This window comes from Cadophora gregata (assembly GCF_030347475.1).
Source record: "Cadophora gregata isolate MNR1 chromosome Unknown scaffold_3, whole genome shotgun sequence".
In the NCBI taxonomy this organism is placed as follows: domain Eukaryota; kingdom Fungi; phylum Ascomycota; class Leotiomycetes; order Helotiales; family Ploettnerulaceae; genus Cadophora; species Cadophora gregata.
Window position 1 is genome coordinate 2,435,124 of NW_026695926.1, and position 18,779 is coordinate 2,453,902.

At 47.9% G+C, this 18,779-nt stretch overlaps 8 protein-coding genes across 10 annotated transcripts; 4 read left to right on the forward strand and 4 right to left on the reverse strand.

Annotated features, from left to right (window-relative positions):
* Nucleotides 1–261: 261 nt before the first annotated feature.
* MRL1 (Cation-independent mannose-6-phosphate receptor CI-MPR) lies at nucleotides 262–1,785 on the reverse strand (the record flags this gene model as incomplete). Its single annotated transcript, XM_058502913.1, has 3 exons — nucleotides 262–435; nucleotides 904–1,369; nucleotides 1,421–1,785. 3 exons carry the CDS (start codon nucleotides 1,783–1,785, stop codon nucleotides 262–264), a joined length of 1,005 nt encoding a protein of 334 aa, XP_058361844.1.
* A 171-nt stretch (nucleotides 1,786–1,956) lies between these two features.
* Nucleotides 1,957–5,001, forward strand: ERG24 (erg24, C-14 sterol reductase). Its single transcript, XM_058502914.1, has 4 exons — nucleotides 1,957–2,496; nucleotides 2,569–2,981; nucleotides 3,035–3,339; nucleotides 3,389–5,001. Exons 2-4 carry the CDS (start codon nucleotides 2,914–2,916, stop codon nucleotides 4,507–4,509), a joined length of 1,494 nt encoding a protein of 497 aa, XP_058361845.1. The 5' UTR covers nucleotides 1,957–2,496; nucleotides 2,569–2,913; the 3' UTR covers nucleotides 4,510–5,001.
* A 398-nt stretch (nucleotides 5,002–5,399) lies between these two features.
* ONS95_009332 (uncharacterized protein) lies at nucleotides 5,400–5,949 on the forward strand (the record flags this gene model as incomplete). The annotated part of the gene is made up of 4 exons (XM_058502915.1): nucleotides 5,400–5,403; nucleotides 5,537–5,557; nucleotides 5,650–5,743; nucleotides 5,796–5,949. The coding sequence occupies 4 exons, from the start codon at nucleotides 5,400–5,402 to the stop codon at nucleotides 5,947–5,949; spliced, it is 273 nt and encodes a 90-aa protein (XP_058361846.1).
* A 350-nt stretch (nucleotides 5,950–6,299) lies between these two features.
* Nucleotides 6,300–12,232, forward strand: ONS95_009333 (uncharacterized protein). Of its 2 annotated transcripts, XM_058502917.1 has the most exons (6): nucleotides 6,300–6,439; nucleotides 6,598–6,798; nucleotides 6,847–7,120; nucleotides 7,171–7,256; nucleotides 7,311–7,611; nucleotides 7,819–12,232. In XM_058502917.1, exons 1-6 carry the CDS (start codon nucleotides 6,365–6,367, stop codon nucleotides 9,504–9,506), a joined length of 2,625 nt encoding a protein of 874 aa, XP_058361848.1. In that variant the 5' UTR covers nucleotides 6,300–6,364; the 3' UTR covers nucleotides 9,507–12,232. The 2 variants fall into 2 exon arrangements, with proteins under 2 accessions (XP_058361848.1, XP_058361847.1); XM_058502916.1 differs by having other exon boundaries at nucleotides 6,598–7,120; nucleotides 7,819–11,477.
* ONS95_009334 (uncharacterized protein) lies at nucleotides 10,161–11,879 on the reverse strand (the record flags this gene model as incomplete). Its single annotated transcript, XM_058502918.1, has 2 exons — nucleotides 10,161–11,477; nucleotides 11,532–11,879. 2 exons carry the CDS (start codon nucleotides 11,877–11,879, stop codon nucleotides 10,161–10,163), a joined length of 1,665 nt encoding a protein of 554 aa, XP_058361849.1.
* Nucleotides 12,233–12,449: 217 nt separating the features above from the next.
* ONS95_009335 (uncharacterized protein) lies at nucleotides 12,450–13,324 on the reverse strand (the record flags this gene model as incomplete). The annotated part of the gene is made up of 2 exons (XM_058502919.1): nucleotides 12,450–13,188; nucleotides 13,260–13,324. The coding sequence occupies 2 exons, from the start codon at nucleotides 13,322–13,324 to the stop codon at nucleotides 12,450–12,452; spliced, it is 804 nt and encodes a 267-aa protein (XP_058361850.1).
* A 197-nt stretch (nucleotides 13,325–13,521) lies between these two features.
* ONS95_009336 (uncharacterized protein) lies at nucleotides 13,522–16,439 on the reverse strand. Of its 2 annotated transcripts, XM_058502920.1 has the most exons (9): nucleotides 15,911–16,439; nucleotides 15,735–15,840; nucleotides 15,530–15,681; nucleotides 14,989–15,480; nucleotides 14,825–14,939; nucleotides 14,632–14,776; nucleotides 14,486–14,586; nucleotides 14,101–14,438; nucleotides 13,522–14,053 (listed from the first exon to the last, which is right to left on the reverse strand). In XM_058502920.1, the coding sequence occupies exons 1-9, from the start codon at nucleotides 15,974–15,976 to the stop codon at nucleotides 13,712–13,714; spliced, it is 1,857 nt and encodes a 618-aa protein (XP_058361851.1). In that variant the 5' UTR covers nucleotides 15,977–16,439; the 3' UTR covers nucleotides 13,522–13,711. The 2 variants fall into 2 exon arrangements, with proteins under 2 accessions (XP_058361851.1, XP_058361852.1); XM_058502921.1 differs by having other exon boundaries at nucleotides 15,530–16,170; nucleotides 16,320–16,439.
* Nucleotides 16,440–16,872: 433 nt separating this feature from the next.
* On the forward strand, nucleotides 16,873–18,765 carry FRS1 (phenylalanine--tRNA ligase subunit beta; the record flags this gene model as incomplete). The annotated part of the gene is made up of 3 exons (XM_058502922.1): nucleotides 16,873–16,925; nucleotides 16,971–18,668; nucleotides 18,720–18,765. The coding sequence occupies 3 exons, from the start codon at nucleotides 16,873–16,875 to the stop codon at nucleotides 18,763–18,765; spliced, it is 1,797 nt and encodes a 598-aa protein (XP_058361853.1).
* Nucleotides 18,766–18,779: the final 14 nt, after the last annotated feature.

Here is an 18,779-nt window from a genome sequence, read left to right on the forward strand (position 1 = left end):
TTTCGGACAAGAAAGTTTGAAATTTCAACAGGGGAAAGGTCCATAGTAAGTGCAACACCATGTATCGCAATAGAATTCTCAAATTCATGAACAGTCTCTAAGTGACAAATGGGTACAAATAAAACAAGTCGCTTAATTTTACACCTTGAACTTCTATCCCAGTATTCCAAGCTAACGCCATTTATCATGCAATAATTTTCCTTCTGTAGCCCAGTCCGTCCATATTCATACTCTTGTCATGAAAATACTAGTGATCATGGCCTAGTCATCCCATTCCTCGTCCAGCTGATCAATCAAGCGATTCTCATCCTCTGCTCGGTTGTTTCTTCCCCTGCCGTTAGTCGAAGAGCCATTTGCCGAAACGGACAATGCGCTGTACCCCCTTCTGCTTGGCATGAATCGAGCGCACGACGAAGTTGCTATTATAAAAATATCCTGTGGTAGAGGTGTTAGCATCTGCGGTTCTTGATAGCTAATGTTGTGGACGTAGATTGAGTGAAAGTGGTATAGATGTGTATGGCAGGGCTGCATTTCCAAAACCCGAGTTCGTTATATGCTGCTTTTCTATCGAACAACACCGAGAAGCTATGCATGAAAACAATACAAGAGAGAGATGGCTGTGTACAGGATGGTGGGTATACAGGCTGCAAAATCCCAAGGTGGATTCTGCTGTCCCTTTCGCTTTTGTTGTTGTTTTTGTACAAAATCCCAGCCAATGGGCTGAAATCGAATCGCTCAGGAGAGATGGGAAGATTCCCAGGACGATCGTGACATGCTTGATCTTGACTTCTTCGCCCCCGACGGAGGCCGCACTTCCATCGTAGGTAGAATCCCATCCCGCACTGATGTAACCCTAGGAATGATCTTCTGCTTCGACCGCTGGACACAAGAGCAGACTCTCACCTTTATGAAGCTGCCAATCCCCGCCCACATGCTGTAGTTTGGCAACTGTCTCCATCCGCGCGCGTGCGCTACATTCCGCTGATAGAATACACCGCCAAGGAAATATACCAGAATTGCGATGACACCAATAATGGTGAACACGGCTCCCGGACCGACTGATTGCTTTGCAGGCTCCGCTGTGATGCAAGCTGCGCGGGAGAGGACCTCGAAGTGGTAAGAGCATTCATCTGGGTCAGTCCCAACAAACGTGACGGATGCCTGGGTTGCGAGGGGGTCTTTGTCGCAGTGAAAGGAAATTATAGTAGATTTTCGGCGGGCGTCCGAACCGGCCTTCTTCTCGACCTTGTCCTCATGCTCATTGGCATCCCAGGTCGATCGTCTCTTCTTCTCGGTCGTACATGGAGATCCGTTTGTGTATTGTAGAACCAGCCGCCTTCCTCGTAGAATCAACTCCGAAGAGTTCTGTCTGTATCGAGAGTCAGCAGAATGCCCATCCCTGCTGTTACGTCTGCCTTACCCGATAGAATACTTCTTCGAACCGAGCTCATAATATGCACTGACATTCCTCCAGAGAGCCTCATCCACTCCAACTACATCTTCCACCTTCTCCACAACCGGCGCGCAAATATTTAGCGTGAAATTAGCACCATTGCTGTGGTAGTCGTATCCACGAGCATGCCAGTCATCCACCTTCTCCCCTTTGGTAGGCTTCTTGTCATCAGCCGGTAGAGATATGGATAATGATCGCAGATCGTAGAAATTCCCCGTCGAGGACGATATTGTACATGGCTCTAGTACCTTCTCGTCCGAGGATGCGGCGTTCACTCCACAGTGCAATGCCAGAGTGACCAGCAAACTTGTCGGGAGTGTTGGGAAGTGCATGGTGCCCAATGGTTTTGGCAGAGCGCCTGAAGGCGCAACAGGATAGAAACTTATGCAATAAGTATGTGCGACTGTAGATCGATGTATGTACTCTTGGATGTAGTACGGTGGTTGGGCAGCTTATTGTCCAGCCGTTGTTATGATGAAGAGTAGAGCTTCGACATCATCGGTGCATCCACATTTGGCGAGAACCTAACAGATGGCGTTTTGACCTCGGGATGCACGTGATGTTGACCCCTGAGCCCCTGAGGGAGATCATCCGCTGTTTCTCCATTGGGAAACATGTTTATCATGGACTTGTTCGCTTTCAAGGGTACATACATACTTGTAGAAATCATAGCAAGGTGTTTTTAGATACCTTCGTAATTCTCTGCTAAGTTGGACTTCTCGCCCTTAGAACGACACCAATTGCTAATGCATTTGTCGCATATGTCGCGTTTGTCGCATTCATCGGATACGGCGGATGCGATCGGCTAGGGCCGTGGGCAGAAGAGAGATACTCTTGCGTCCTCATTTGAGGCTGGGGGAGGACACGACAGGTCATCGTAAGACTTGACAAAGTCGGGGTCGCGCCCATCCGGCTTTCAGAAAGGTCCTGTGTGGCATGCGTGTCTTGGGTACCTAGGTGGGTGACCAAGAGCCTCACTGTATCTATGTAGCTATGTGAGTCTCTGCAGTGCCTAGTATCACTATTATTGAGTTGAGACGAAAGTCAGTATCACGGTCCTTTTCCCAGCGAACTATTTTCCCCATCTCGGCACTTGTACTTAACCTTCATTATAGTATTTGATTATTTGGCAAGGAGAGGCCAGGTGCAGGCCGTGCAGGAACATTAAGACGTAGAGCCAAGCCAAGCCACATCTGCATCTGCATCTGCAAGCTGTATGACAACGCCTCGCGCCAACAGCCCAGCACAGACCTCTAGACAGACAGTGCACACCTTGAAGCCATCATTGATTCCTCGATTAAAACACGAACACGACGGAATTTTGACAGCCGGGTGAGCCCATAATCAACAGAGGACAACTTTTCGGCCGCAGACCTTAGCTACCCCTCTATTTAAATGCCCTGGAGGGCCCTTTGAGTCTACTATCTTGTAACACTGTTGAATTTCTATTCGATCACAACATGGCGCCAAAAGTCAAAGCAGTCGCTGTCAAGCACGCCGAGCCTCATGGCTATGAATTCTTTGGACCGTATGTTCCTGCCTGCCTCGCGATACATTGGTCCATACACTGACCTTTACTAGTCCTGGTGCATTCATTATCTCTTTCGGCCTTCCTCTCGTCGTCTATGCCTTCACTTTCCTCTGCAACGACATTTCGGGTTGCCCAGTCCCTTCGGTTCTTGCTCCTTCGACAGCCACCATCGAACAACTCAAGAGAGATGCAGGATGGCCCGCCAATGGCATATACGGACTGGCAAGCTGGGATGCGACATTGAAAGTGGTTGGATACTACTTGCTAAGTGCGATACTTCACCGTGTATTGCCAGGAGAGAAGAAGCTAGGTGTTGAGCTCTCAACTGGCGGCAAGCTCAATTACAAGTTCAACAGTAAGCGCGCCCAATACAAGCTGTTCTGGATGGTATTAATGCTATATAGCATGGTCTTCGACAATGGTTACATTTGGTATCCTCGCAGCAGGTACAGCTTATCAAGGCGCAGAGTTCCCTGTTTGGACATATATTTACGACAACTTCCTCCAAATCGCCACGGCCAATATTCTCATTGCCTACTTCCTCGCAACATTTGTCTATATCCGCAGTTTCAGCGTTAAACCTGGCAACTCGGACCTCCGAGAATTGGCAGCTGGTGGACACTCGGGTAATATGCTGTACGATTGGTTCATCGGTCGTGAACTCAATCCTCGAGTTACGCTTCCCTTCCTCGGCGAGATTGATATCAAGGAGTTCATGGAGTTGCGTCCGGGCATGATGGGATGGGCCATATTGGACTTTACCTTTATTGCTCGCCAGTATAGATCTTACGGTTACGTGACCGATAGCATCCTGCTCGTTACTGCCTTCCAAGTCCTTTATATTCTCGACTCCTTCTGGATGGAGAATGCTATCTTGACAACTATGGATATCACAACCGATGGCTTCGGATTCATGCTTTCATTTGGCGACCTCGTCTGGGTTCCATTCATCTACTCCCTGCAAGCAAGATACCTCGCTACTTACCCACTTACCTTGGGACCTCTCGGCACAGCTGGTGTTCTCGGAGTCGTAAGCATTGGATTCTACATTTTCCGCAGCACCAACAACGAAAAGAATCGATTCCGCACTGATCCGAACGATCCTCGAGTCGCCCACCTCAAACACATTGAGACAAAGTCCGGATCCAGGCTCTTGGTCTCTGGCTGGTGGGGAATGGCACGCCACATCAACTATTTCGGTGACTGGTTCCAGTCCTGGGCATATTGCCTCCCGACTGGTGTTGCAGGCTATCTCGTTCAGCACAGCTCAGTTGCACCCGCAACTGGCCAGTCACTAGCCAACAAATCCTTCGTGTATAGCGGACCAACAGAACATACTGAGGTCCTGCAAGGCTCTGCGAGAGGCTATGGCATTATCGTTACGTATTTCTATGTCCTGTATTTTGCAATCCTTCTTATCCACCGCGAGAGAAGAGATGAAGCGAAATGCAGGCGGAAGTACGGCGATGACTGGGACAAGTATCGGGAGATCGTGAAATATCGCATCATACCTGGTATTTACTAGGTGGTAAGGGTGAGAGTGGCTTGGAGTCTGGGCTTAATTTGAAGCTGTATAATATTTCCTTCTACTGGGACAGGGTCGTCCTTTACGATTAGACAAGTTCTGCCGCATGATGAGTTGCTCTCGTCGCTTTATGCGCATAATGAAGATTTCCCTTACAATAGCAAATGTAATCTACTCGCTAAGAAGCTTATAAGAATGTCAAAGTTTTGAAAACAATACACTTCTCAATTGATAGTGTCATTTTTACACTGGACACGAACCGCGGCACTCTATAATGTAGAGTTGCATGTTAGGAACTTCAAGAATGGGTACATTCGGCCCGATACTTGTAAGATGGAGGAACAGTGGAAACTTGGGCCACTTTTTAAGTTGGGTTGGCATACTGTACCAAGAGATGAGGAGAAGTCAAGCTGCGGGGAGGTGGAGCAGAAGCGGGGTTGCTCTTGAAGGTGGGATAGAGAGATACTTGGATTTGCAAAGGCAAATTATTCAGACCATAATTCTCTATTGATTCTGCTGGGCTTCGTATGTCGAGAATGAAATGTTAATCTCAATCAACATCTTATATTCGAAGGCTTGTATCCTGTTCACTTTTATATCTACCCATGACTTGTACCTGTTGATCCTGGCCATCAACTTGAAGATCAACCCCCCCCATAGCCGGCAGTAGATGGCCCGAGCTGGTACCTTAATAAGAACTTATGAAGCTAAGTCCCACTCTATTGGCCTCGTCTCCAGAGTGCAGAGTGCTCAGAGTCTCCCAGTTCTCCACTTAAATATCATACGCCGAAGATGTGCCATTCTAGATTCCAAGGGAAGTTTTCGGAAGCCCAAAAATATTGACACTATTCGATGGACAAGACAAGATCAAAGTTCCTGTTTTGTCAAAGATGGGTACGTCAAGAGCTTCATCAGCTTTGTGGCTGGGTGTGAGCTGGTGACTCAGAGCGCAGAAAACCTCTCACAACTGATCATAGTCATGCAACGAACATTCCGCTCAACTGTCACGCTGAGATGGATTTATAAGAGGAGGTGTCAGATTTCCAAGGTTGGTAACCGACAGTCCGTAACTGTACAAACTACTCGGGCTGTGCTTCAACAGCGGCCACACTCGGTGAGATTTTGCTGAGATGTTGTCAGATGCGGAGAATGGTGAAGCCAATATACATGATCATGCAGAGACATGGAGAAAAGTTGTGGAGACCCCCGGCCAACCCGCACGCCACCTCGGGATGTAAGCAGGGATGCTCGGTAGTGGCTCTTCATGACGTTTTTGACAATAATAGGACAAGAAGCCGAGCTTTCGAACTTCCACGCTCTCGTCACGAGCTCTCCGGACATAACAGAACAAATCGCATAGGCAAACAATCAAAAGCAAGACCGTTCTGCTTATGTGAAAAGAATAATATTCAAATCTCACGTCGAGTAAAGCCCTCATAAATTTCGGCCCTACTATCTTTCGTAGGTCACTAATCCCTTCAATATTTGACTCCGCGCCGTCTTAGACCAGCCTGGCTCTCGCGACCGCGGAATGTCGGAATAAGCTTGGTGGCTTGAATCTTGTCCATCGCAGGAACTTTTTTGCGTGATGGAGCCGCTTGGCTAAGCCAGATGGAGTCTGAGTACCTTACGAGCTTCTGCAGAGAAGAAAGCTCGAAAGATGGCTAACGGCGGGGAAGCTTGACATCCTGGACAGAGGTTACGTCTCTGTGGAGCGGCGGGGTGATCAGCGGGGGTATTAAAGGAGCTTGCCTGCCACTTTTTTGAAATATTTGGAAATCTTCTTGAGACTTTGACATTCAGATCAAAATCCCGTCTTGTTGTGATTGTGGTTGTGAATTTAGTCGATTGGTTCATGATGTTTTCTCTGATCGCCGTTGCCGCGTTAGCAACGAACCTGGTTGCTGCCACTCACATCTTGCCAAGACAAGTAAGTCATCATCACATCGCATCTCGTTTTCATGCAGTATCATCCAGCATCCATAGAGAAGCAGAATCTACCTACTGGTCATGTTGGTCATGAAGGAGCTGGTGCTTGCGATCGCGAGCTATCTCTGCGGTACAAATCTGTTACTAAAACAACACCAGACATTTCCCAATGAGACATCCCCCGGCTCAGCAAACAACCAATTTTCACCGCCATTCTATCCCTCGCCATGGATGACTGGACAAGGAGATTGGGCAGATGCTTATGAGAAGGCGAAAGATTTTGTTTCACAACTTACTCTTTTGGAGAAAGTCAATCTCACAACTGGTGTTGGATGGGAGGGCGAACAATGTGTGGGACAAGTAAGACCCCTGCCAAAATAAAGCAAGTACCTGTGTTGACATAAATAGGTTGGATCGATTCCTCGTCTGGGATTTAGATCGCTGTGTATGCAAGATGCTCCCGTTGGAGTGAGATTTGCGGATTATATCAGTGTTTTCTCATCTGGGCAAACTGTTGCTGCGACTTTTGACCGAGGCCTCTTCTATGCTAGAGGCCATGCTATGGGGAAAGAGCACAAAGCTAAGGGCGTCACTGTTCAGCTTGGCCCTGTTGCTGGACCACTTGGAAGAGCGCCTGAAGGAGGCCGGAATTGGGAGGGTTTCTCACCTGATCCGTACCTGAGTAAGTGCTTTCAAAGCAGCATATCTAAACTTGTTTCTGACGACATTTAGCTGGCATTGCAATCGCCGAGACCATTAAGGGAACTCAAGATGCCGGAATCATTGCTTGTGCTAAGCATTATATCGCCAATGAGCAGGTATGCCAGGATCATGCAACGTACTTTTTATTCCATTATCTGACAGCGACCTAGGAACACTTCCGTCAAGCTCCAGAAGCCATTGGCTACGGATACAATATTACGGAGTCCCTCTCCTCAAACGTCGATGACACTACTATGCACGAGCTCTACCTTTGGCCATTCGCTGATGCAGTCCGTGCTGGTGTCGGCTCCATCATGTGCTCTTACAACCAGATCAACAATTCGTATGGATGCCAGAACTCGAAACTTTTGAATAATATCTTGAAGGATGAGCTTGGATTCCAAGGCTTTGTTATGAGTGATTGGCAGGCACAGCATACTGGAGCTGCATCGGCTGCTGCCGGTCTTGATAGTGAGTTCAACTTGTCTTGTGTTGTCCTTGCAAAGTCATTTTCAAATTGCAATGACCCTCCTCCGAATGCCTTGGAAAGTTTCTACACTTTCTATCCGCTCCCTGGGACGGGTATTGCAAAGGAGCGGATACTGGGAATCCCATCTCTAACCAGAAATTTCACCAACCCTTCCATTCAAACAGCGCATACTGACTTGGTAATTCTAGTGAGCATGCCAGGAGACACTGCTTTCAATACTGGGTTGAGTTACTGGGGTACAAACTTGACTCTCGCCGTCATCAATGGAACAGTACCAGAATGGCGCATTGACGATATGGCCATGAGAATCATGGCTGCCTATTTCAAAGTTGGTCTTACCCTCAATGAGCCTCCGATCAACTTTGATTCTTGGACTCTCGATACCTTCGGTCCGTTACATGCTTCTGTTGGAGCCAACATTCAGCAAGTCAACTGGCATGTTGACGTCCGCGATAATCATGCCACCTTGATTCGAGACATTGGCGCCAGGGCGACGGTTCTGCTCAAGAATGTCAACAAAACGTTACCCCTCAATAAGCCAAAGTTCCTGGCTGTAATTGGAGATGATGCAGGTCCCAATATTAATGGTCCAAACAGTTGTCCAGATCGTGGTTGTAATAATGGTACCTTGGGAATGGCGTGGGGTTCTGGTAGCTCTAACTTCCCTTATTTGGTTACACCAGATACTGCTTTGCAAAATCAAGCACTTGCAGACGGCACCAGGTACGAAAGTATTTTGGACAATTACGCTACGTCCCAGATTAATGCCCTGGTATCCCAAGCGTATGCAACTGCCATTGTGTTCGTAAATGCCAATTCTGGAGAAGGTTACATCAATGTCGATGGCAATGAGGGTGATCGCCAGAATCTCACCCTCTGGGGATCTGGTGACGAGCTGATCAAGAACGTATCTGCACGTTGCAACAACACCATTGTTATAATCCACTCTACTGGACCAACGCTTGTTTCTGAATGGTATGACAGCCCGAACGTCACAGCAATCTTGTGGGCAGGAGTTCCAGGTCAAGAGAGCGGAAACAGCATCACGGATGTCCTATACGGAAAGGTCAACCCGGCAGCTCGAACTCCGTTTACCTGGGGGACTACCCGAGAAAGCTATGGCACTGATGTCCTTTACGAACCAAACAACGGTGAAGGGGCGCCGCAAGATGAGTTCACGGAAGGCGTGTTTATCGACTACCGTGCTTTCGACCGAAGCAATACTACTCCGATTTATGAGTTTGGTTTCGGTCTATCTTACACCACTTTCGAGTACTCAGATCTTACTGTGACGAAATACAATGTCAGTGCTTATACGCCTACCACAGGCACAACCGAAGCAGCACCAGTCCTTGGTAACTTCTCCACCAACCTAGGCGACTATCTCTTCCCCAACGCAAGCTTTCCCCACATCTGGCAATACATCTACCCATATCTCAACAGCAGCGATGCTCGAACGGCATCAGCGGATCCCGAGTATGGCCAAACAGCAGATCAATTTATGCCCCCAGGGGCCATTGACGGATCACCACAGCCTTTACTCGGCGCCGGTGGAGCGCCAGGAGGAAATCCTCAACTCTGGGACGTCTTATACACCGTGAAAGCCACCATTAAAAATACCGGCTCCGTCAACGGCGAGGAAGTCCCTCAATTATATGTCTCCCTTGGCGGTTCCAACCAACCCAGAGTCGTTCTTCGAGGTTTCGAGCGCCTGAGTATCGGAGCTGGCGAGTCAGCTACTTTCACAGCTGATGTTACTCGACGAGACCTCAGCAATTGGGATACCGTATCTCAGAACTGGGTAATTACTGATGCACCAAAGACCGTATACGTGGGCTCGAGCTCGAGGAAGTTGCCTCTGAGCCAAGCCTTATAAGTTTGCATCGTTTTGATGTGTCGTCTTTACCATGGGTGGAGGTGGGAACAGTGGTTGCGATGGAGAGAAGTCGGTAAAAGACTTCGATGACCCCAGGGAGCTGAATTGAAACTCGTCAGGAGTATAAACTGCCGCTCATGACTTATGATAAATGATATGCAGAGACGAAAATGGGTTGGGATTCAGCTTTCGGATACGAGAAAGTACACAATAAAGTAATTCGTTATCACAAACACTCAACTGTCCTTCGAAGCTCGTTGTTCATGCTCTAAGTTTTTTCGCTGTCCATTCTACCCACGTTGGTCAGAACTTGTACTGTTGAGATTCTGTTTCTTGATCTCAATCAAGTAGCCGCCTGCTTGGACTTAAAGGAGGCCTGTGAAGTTATCGCTTCTAGTCTGTCAAGTAAATATCATGAGTTTAATTTGAGACTTTACGAGGAATTTCGAAATCAGCCTCGTCCTCCCTTGCCCTCGAAAGTCTACAGCCGAATGAACGAATATGATAAATCGATAACGACAGTTTATAATACAAATAGCAGACTCCATTCATTCCCGTGGGTATATAACGCAAGCAGTCAAACATTGCGGCAAGATATTTCTCCAGCAATCTGTTCTAATAGCAGCAATTGACGCTGGATTTGAGCTACTCATTTCAGCCCAGTTTGACTTTTTCAGACCCGTCATGATCCCCATGTCCTCCACTGGTAAGCATCTTTGGAGACCGATGAGCTATTATGCTCCGCATACCCATTTGATACACGGTCCATGCTTCAGGGAACAGAAACTTCCTGAAATTGTCTCTCAAATTCCAGAAAGCTTGGGTTGTGGTGAGGAATTCTGTTACATCTTTAATCGCCGTTGCATCCAAGCCATAGACTCCTAGGCCGTCATGGCCGTTGTCGGATTCGTCGCTATCAGTATCATCGTCTACAACTGGTTCGCCCGCCAACGTGGTCATCAAACCGAGGTTAAAGAAACTTCGGAACTGGAGAAAGTTTACCACTCCTGCTCGGCGAGATTTCAAAGATTCGGGCATGCTATCATTTATGATTTGCTGATCTCTTATGAAGGTTTCAAGTCTATCTCTTTGCAGAGTACGGGCCTCGGGTCCAGAAGCAGGTAAAGGATCAATCTGACGAAGTACTCCAAGAACGGTAGAGGCGATCCTAGTAGTGCTCATTCGGACGAGTCTGATGCCCTGTAAATGCAACCTTGACTTCGCCTCGACCATTAGGTCCAAAGCATATTGCCGCAGCAGTCGTTCAAAGTTCCTATGGAATCGACTCTCACCTAGCTTTACTATTGCAAGGCCACACAGCTCCTTGACAAATGGATCGTTGACGAGGATTTGGGCAACAGCAAGGACGGCAATATGAAGAGAGTTGTCCCTCGAGATATGAGAGACTGAAGACGCTGCCGAGGTGGTAGAGTACATCGAATGAGAGGATGACTCTGATTCGTTGCCATTCTCTGGCTTGTTATGAATCCGCCGACGTAGAGTTGATTCTGGATTGTCCCTGGAGATATGGCTAACATTTTCGCCGTGAACTAGTAATACCTCGTTCACTGGCTCTTCAGCTAGAGTCGAAACTTCAGGGACGACCAGAGCTGCGTCACCCATCTTCAGAGGCTTCACAGCTTGATTGTCTTTGGAAACATGGCGTGAAACTTCGTCTTGCCCCCGGGAGACTTCTTCGAGCAGTCTCTCCGCCAGTGCCGAAGCTTCCGAGTTAGTCAGACCACCGCCACCAGTCCTGTAATGTGTCAAAAGGATCTTGACACATTTGAGAGCGAGGAGCGGCACGAATAACGCAGTAGCGAAGTGAGTAGATAAGCTCATCCAGGACGCTGACGAGACACTGGCGTCATTTGTCAAGCCCGGTGTCCATCTTTTGATCATGGACGTGTACGGCCGGGGCTCTAGAGGAGAGGCTAGAACAGTAAGACATTGTGGAGCTACTGAAATGTCCTATCATTGTCAGTTACAAGTGTGGTGAAATGGAGTGGATAGCTTGCTACCTACATTCAAGCCTGCACAGTATTCTCGCTCATCCTTCTTTGTTGTCCATACTTGAATTCTGTCCGTCCTATACATAAACCAGATACCAGCACTACCAAAAGCCACGGCAAGAATTGTACTCAGTACTTGAGAGATGCTTGGAAGTGAAGAATAACGTGCGCTAGCTTGGTTGATGGTAGTTGCCGCAGAAGGTGGCGCCTGAACCACAGAAATGTTTTGGCCTACGGCTTGAGAGGGAGTGTTAGGGCTGTTAGAGTTGGCGGCGTTGCTTCCATTGGAGAGATGAGCTGTGTTGGGGATGGCAGGATTGGCAACCATAGGAATGCTCACGCCTGGTGCTGCCGTCGCCATAACGAGAACGGAAGTTGCGGATCAGGTGCCTTGTTACAGTCTGCGAGGATAGACAGGCTTCGCTATGTCAGAGTTCCGTGAGGGGACTTTGCTTTGCTTTGACTCGAAATAGAAAGGTAATATTCGAAATAATCGCTGAAAAGTTGCAAACACAGCTACCCCACCATGCTGCAGCCTTGCATATTGAAAAAAAACTGGCCCCCACGACATCCTGCTCGGGAGGTACCCGTGTATATCTGTTAGATGCTTATATGAATGGAGGAGGTGTCGTGGATTTCTACTCTCGAGAGTCGAAGAATATACTGAGTTGATAGGAATGAAGCTCGAATCTGCTGGACCGACCAAATTTTCTGCTGGGAACTACTTAGAGAAGTTTCTGTTGACATTGGCTTGAGCGGGGAGTACACATCAAGCTGAATTGTGACTTTTAATATCTACAAAACAGAAAGTTAGCATTTGGCGGGTTTCACGATGTAAGACTGGGTAGATACCTTACTTTAATCTCCGGATTTCTCTCTCTGCTCCGTCTAAAGAGACTATACAGAACACTAGACCGTAAGAGAACAGTGTTCAAGGTGAACGAAGTTTTCTGAAACAAACACTACTTATGGTCTGGCCCTTCTTTCCTCCAAAACTAAAACTCCTGTACTCAATCCTACCCTGCACACTCAAGTCACCACCGGCAAACCACTTCTCCAGCTCCTCCTCGGTCCAATTACAGCTCGTGACCAGCAAGATCCCACCCTCTCTCACAAGCGGAACAACCCTCTCCTTATATCCCTCACAAATCCTCCTACCCTGCGCATCCTTTTCCTCTGAAAGACTGATCGCGTCAAATGTTCCCTTATCCAGTACAACATCCCATCCTTTCTCGTTCGCGCCTGAGAGGACAATGTTTGAGGGGTCTTCGGTCATAATGTCCCATTTTTGAAACTCAACTTCCTTCTCGCTACCGTCTCCGAACCCTTTATCACCAGCAATACGTTTCGCGAACTCAACGCTGCGTTCAGAGTAATCCACGCCTAACATCCTGCCTGTCCACCCACTTCCTTCTCCTTCTTCACCGTCCTCCTCGTTCCCATCGCCATCCCTCAGGGCGAATAAGAAATGTCCATTTCCGGTCCCCAGATCCAGGAAACTGCAATGCGATTTGGAGATCTCGGCACCTAGTATTTGCTCTTCTGCAATCTTCTTCTGTAGAAATGAAAGGACTTTGTCTTCGGCGGCAGAGTCGTCGAACCAAATGGTGCCTTCATCAGTAGGATCTAGGGCATGATTTGAGAGTTCGGTGATATAGAGGTTGTCCCAGCTGTTGGAGGGTTGCAGTGTTAGCAAGTAGACTCGATAGGGAGATGTGCGGGGATTCCAAGGCGAACTTACTATTCTTTTGTGCCTAGCTGTGAGGGCTCGAGATGATTTGGCTTTGAAGGTGGCATTGAGGTCATGGCGATAACGGGAAGCTAACGGAAGCTCTGATTAATGAAGGTAGGCTTCTGTCCTTTCACTTCAGTCTATTTTCAGGGTGAGGCGGAAAGTCGTGCAAAAGTCTGAGGACATTGGTGGGGGGGATCTTGAGCAAAGGAGGCAGAAAATTACCCCCCTTTTGCGAATTCGGAAGCGGTGAACGTCACCCAACATGACATGGGATTTAGAGTAAATCTTATCGAATTTCTAAAGTCACGCATATTATACAGGAAACGCCAGTCAAAATGAAAAGGGACTATGCTGGTATTCTGCTCCAAATCTAGAACAACGAGGATGCCTCCAGTTTAGGCACAATCGTAAGCCCCAAACACATGCATTTTCCATCAAGCGCGTCTTTATTATCTCATCTATGGGGACGTGTTCATAGGCTCGCCCGCGATCAGAGAGGCAGCTGTTGTAGCAAAGAAACGAACATCAACATCATCATCCTTCTGCAGCTTCTCCAAATTGGGCAAGATTCTCTCCTGGATGAGTGCCTGGCTTCTGGCTGACGGTGGAGTGGTGTCACCAGCTTTCTCAAGCGAGTAGACGGTTCCCTCTTCAGGCAAGCGCTTCAGGACTGAAATCAGCTCGCCATATGACTTTGCAACGTTGAACTTGATATTTGGGATATCATCTGCAACGAGTTTGTCCATCATTGGAAGTATTGATTTTGAGATGACGTCCAAGCTGACAACTGTTGAGAGAGTCTACAAGGATTAGTGGTATGCCTGCAAAATATCCGAGATATACTCACAGTGATTGCGAAGCAGGTGGTCATTCTGTAAAGGTAATTAGGATGTGCCCCCATGGCCATGACCTTTGGAATTATAGCTTCGTTAGCCCACTCGACCCCAAAAACTTCTGTCAGCTTTTTGAGATTATGTGTTGCAGCTTCACGGATGGAAAAGACAGTGTCGCCCAACCATCCCATGCAGAGAGCGGCCAACTTCTCGTCGAAGAACTTGACACCTAATTGACTTGCAAGGAGAGGAATATATTCGATGATGGCCAATCGAACTCTCCATTGCTTATCTTCTGCGAGTTGAACGATTGCTGGGAGGAGTGACTGAGATAGGAGCTCGATGCCGATGACTACACAAGTTAGCGAAGTAACAAAAAATACACTCAGGAGTAAATACCTTGGTTGACCAATTCGAGTTTAGAGATGATGTGAAGACGGACATCAGGAAACTCATCCTTCAGCATCTGTAGGAACATGGGTAGAAGATGATCAATGGTCCTGAACAACATTAGATGTGCCACATTTCGCTTCCTTGGAACTTACTCTTGCTTGCCAAGGATTGGGGCAAGACCGCTGATCTGGGTTCCGAGCGCTGCACGGACATGTTGAGAGGTATCAGATACCAAGTCCTCTACCGTCGTCATCACATCGTTGAGAAGAATCGTTCTGTCAATCAGCTTGCAGAAGCCTGTGACCCATTTAGCAGGTAAATAAAGAATAAAAAGGAAATACTGACCTGGGATTTGTCCAGCAATAGCTGTCCGAACTTCAGCCTCGCTATCCTTGAGAAGTTTAACAAAGGCTGGCACGAGATCTCTTGTGACAACCTCATCATCTACGGCCTTGGCAATCTATATCTCAAAGTCAGCCATAATTCCACATCATATTAGTCATTCAAACCTTCTCAAATCTATCCGCAACCATATATCTAACTCTCCAACTTTTGTCCTCAATCAAACTCCTCAACGCCGTAAGCAGGACACCATGACTTGACTGCTGCTCCTTGGGGACAACCTCTGCAATCGCAATCAAAATCTCAACCGTCAATAACCGTACGCTATCCTGGTCATCGCTGGCGAGGTGCTGGAAAAGGGGTATCATTTCCTCAACAACGATTGTAGCTGGCATCTCCTTGACAAATTTCGCGAGATTATTCGCGGACTGCCTTCGGACCATAGGAGTCTCATCGTGAACAAGGAGCCCGAATTGCTGTCGAAGCTGCTCCTGCATGGGTGGCGATGCTTTCTTATAAGGAACATTGTAGAGTCCGGTCGCGGAGATTTTTGAGGTGAACCAGTCGGCTTTCGAGAGTCGAATCGTGAGAGGAATGAAGTATTCTTCGACCTGTTGTGGCGAAAGCTCTTCACAGATCTTGTTTAGGGACTCCACAGCCTAGAAAGTATTAGCTAGTATCGACAATGGTGTATTAAATCTAGCTTACCTTCTCCCGCACCAGAGGCTCCTCGATCGCCGCGAGGTTTTCAAGCGGTGATAGTAGGACATGACCCCATTCTGGACCACCAACATACTCGACAAACCCACCTAGCTCCCCACTCAAAGCAGTAAGAACCTCATCTTCATCTTCAACCGATTCTGGGACAAACATTAGCACAAGTAGGAGACCGATGTAGGCGCCTAGGCCCTACCGTCTAAGAATGGAATCAACTCGTCTCTCGTACGCTCAGCTCCCAGAGCGAGTGCAATGGTTGAGAGGCGGTGTATGGCATTTAATCGTAGGAGGACATCATCATGCTATTTCACTGTGAGCAGATGCGCCAATAGAGCTTCCCCACACATGCGAAGCTGTGTTTTGAATAGATACCTTTAACTCGTCGATGAGAACTGCTATTGGGTAGAGCTCGTCCGTCTTGTCAGGGCCGTCAGACATTGCGAAGCTACTCGGGGGATATTTCGTGATAGAACGAGGTTCGTAAAAAGGTCAAATCGGCCTTGTCCCCGACCTGTTGACTCGTGCTTGTGTACAAAAAGGCTGATCGCGTGTTGGGGCCGCCTAGCCTCGATTGAGGCGTCGTAGATTGGTCGAGGAAAAACAGTGAGAGAAAGGACGGATCTAGAGACGATCTGTATGTTCACGTATCAGTATGGCTAGTTGACGCGCATCATGAAGCTTGTGAATGTTGGAGAGGTGGTGGGGGAACCATAATGACGGAGCTATTCCAGGAAAGGTGCGGCCTTGGCTGCACAACAGCGGCAACTCAATTGGAACGTACCTGCACAAGGATATTCGTGGACGTCGTGGATCGAAAGGGCGTGATGGGTATGGTGAAGGCACAGAGTTGTGGTGTTGATGAGGAAATTAATCTGAGATCACTCCAGGGCAGGATGCTCATCACACCGTTGGTGTGCCGTGTGGACTCTGTCCGTGAATGGGAAATATCAATCAACCAGAATTTTAGGGCCAAAATTCAGGCCAACACGAGGCTGAACCCCAATACCTTCTACCCCTCGATCTGAAGGTCGAAGTAGAAATCATTAGAAGAATTCATGTTGTTAATAGAGTTAAACTAGAAATTTCCGTACTACACCTCTTCCTAGTCTAGCTGTGCTACTTATACTATGGTTATATCTCCAAAAAGCTAATAATTAAGTCGCTGCATGATCCCAAGTTTGAAGTGCTCGGCTGTGACTCGCATTTTATTTTTTGGACAACACCAGACTCACACCGCGCGCCCTCCTAAACAACAACCCCCGCCACATTTCAAGGCAGCCCAACACAGCAGTACTTTTGGGACTAGGCGGTACAGCCTTTCTAGAACCGTAAAGATGCCAACCATCAGTGTAGACAAGGCTGAGCTTTACAAAGCGCTCGGGCAAGAGTAAGCTTTCAGTACTCCTCCAGGACGAGACTGACCCCGCCATAGATACACGACCGCCGAATTTGAGGAATTATGCTTCGAATTTGGTATCGAGTTGGATGAGGACACATCAAATTCGGAACGGCCTATCGTCAATGGCAAGCAGGCGCCCGCCGAACTCAAAATCGAGATCCCCGCGAACCGATATGACATGCTGTGTTTCGAAGGAATAGCTCTCATGCTGAACATCTTCCGAGAAAAGACCCCGCTTCCAAATTACAAACTCGTTGCCCCAAAGAGTGGGGAAATACAGACAATCACAGTACACGCAGATACCCTCAAAGTCCGACCGTATGTCTCTGGATCCATTCTGCGGAATGTCAAGTTCACGCAAGAGGCCTATGATTCCTTCATCTCGCTGCAGGACAAGCTCCACCAGAATTTGGCCAGGAATCGAAGCTTGGTTGCTATCGGAACACATGATTTGGATACGGTGAAGGGCCCTTTCACATACGAGGCACTACCACCAAAGGATATAAAGTTCAAGCCGTTGAATCAGACCAAGGAGATGAACGCTGAGGAAATGATGCAATTTTACGAGAATGATAAGCATCTCGGAAAATATCTTCACATCATCCGTGACAAGCCGGTATACCCAGTCATCTATGACTCCCAGCGGATTGTCTGCTCGATGCCTCCTATTATCAACGGTGACCACTCGAAGATTACGCTAAAGACCACGAACGTCTTCATTGAGATGACCGGAACCGACAGAACGAAATTGGAGATTGTGAATAACATCATTGTTTCCATGTTCTCCCAATACTGCTCTGAACCGTTCACAATCGAGCCAGTCAAGATCATCTCTGAGCACAACAACGAGACTCGTCAAACACCTGACCTCAGTCCACGTCTTGCTGAAGCCGAGGTGGACTACATTAATAACTGCTGCGGTCTCCAAGAATCACCAGAGCGGATATGCCAGCTTCTCACTAAGATGTGTTATACCGCCAAACCATCCTCAAAAGACAAAAATCTCATCGAAGTCTCCGTACCACCCACCCGCGCCGATGTCCTCCACCAGTGCGACATTATGGAAGATGTGGCCATCGCTTATGGCTTCAATAACCTCCCACGTACCTCCCCTAACAAGGCTTCCACCATTGCCCAACCCCTCATGATCAATAAGCTCGGTGACATTGTCCGCCAGGAAACTGCCATGGCAGGCTGGAGCGAAGTCATGCCTTTGATCCTCTGCTCACACGATGAGAATTTCGCCTGGCTTAACCGCAAAGACGACGGTACCACCGCAGTCCGACTCGCAAATCCAAAGACAGCAGAATACCAAGTTGTTCGCACGTCTCTCCTTCCCGGTCTTCTTAAGACTATCCGCGAGAACAAGAAGCACAGCGTCCCTATAAAAGTCTTCGAGGTATCAGATGTAGCTTTCAAGGACGAATCTCTAGAGCGTAAGAGCAGAAACGAGAGACATTTTGCTGCTGCGTGGTATGGCAAGACTAGTGGTTTCGAGGTCGTTCATGGGCTGTTGGATCGTGTTTTGTTGATGCTGAAGACTGCATTCATCACTCACGAGGAAGGCCTCGAGGGAAAGAAGGTAGATGGATACTGGATTGAGGAGATCGATGAGCCGACCTTCTTTGCTGGACACGCTGCTGCGATCTACCTCCGTATTGATGGCAAGGCAGCACGTATTGGAGAGTTCGGAATCTTGCATCCTACTGTGCTGGACAAATTCGAGTTGAGGTAAGCGAAATCCTTGATATCTCCCCATAAGACTTAGCTAATGATGAATAGGTACCCTGTTAGCACACTGGAGATAAATCTGGAAGTGTTCTTATAAAAACCTTGTGTTCC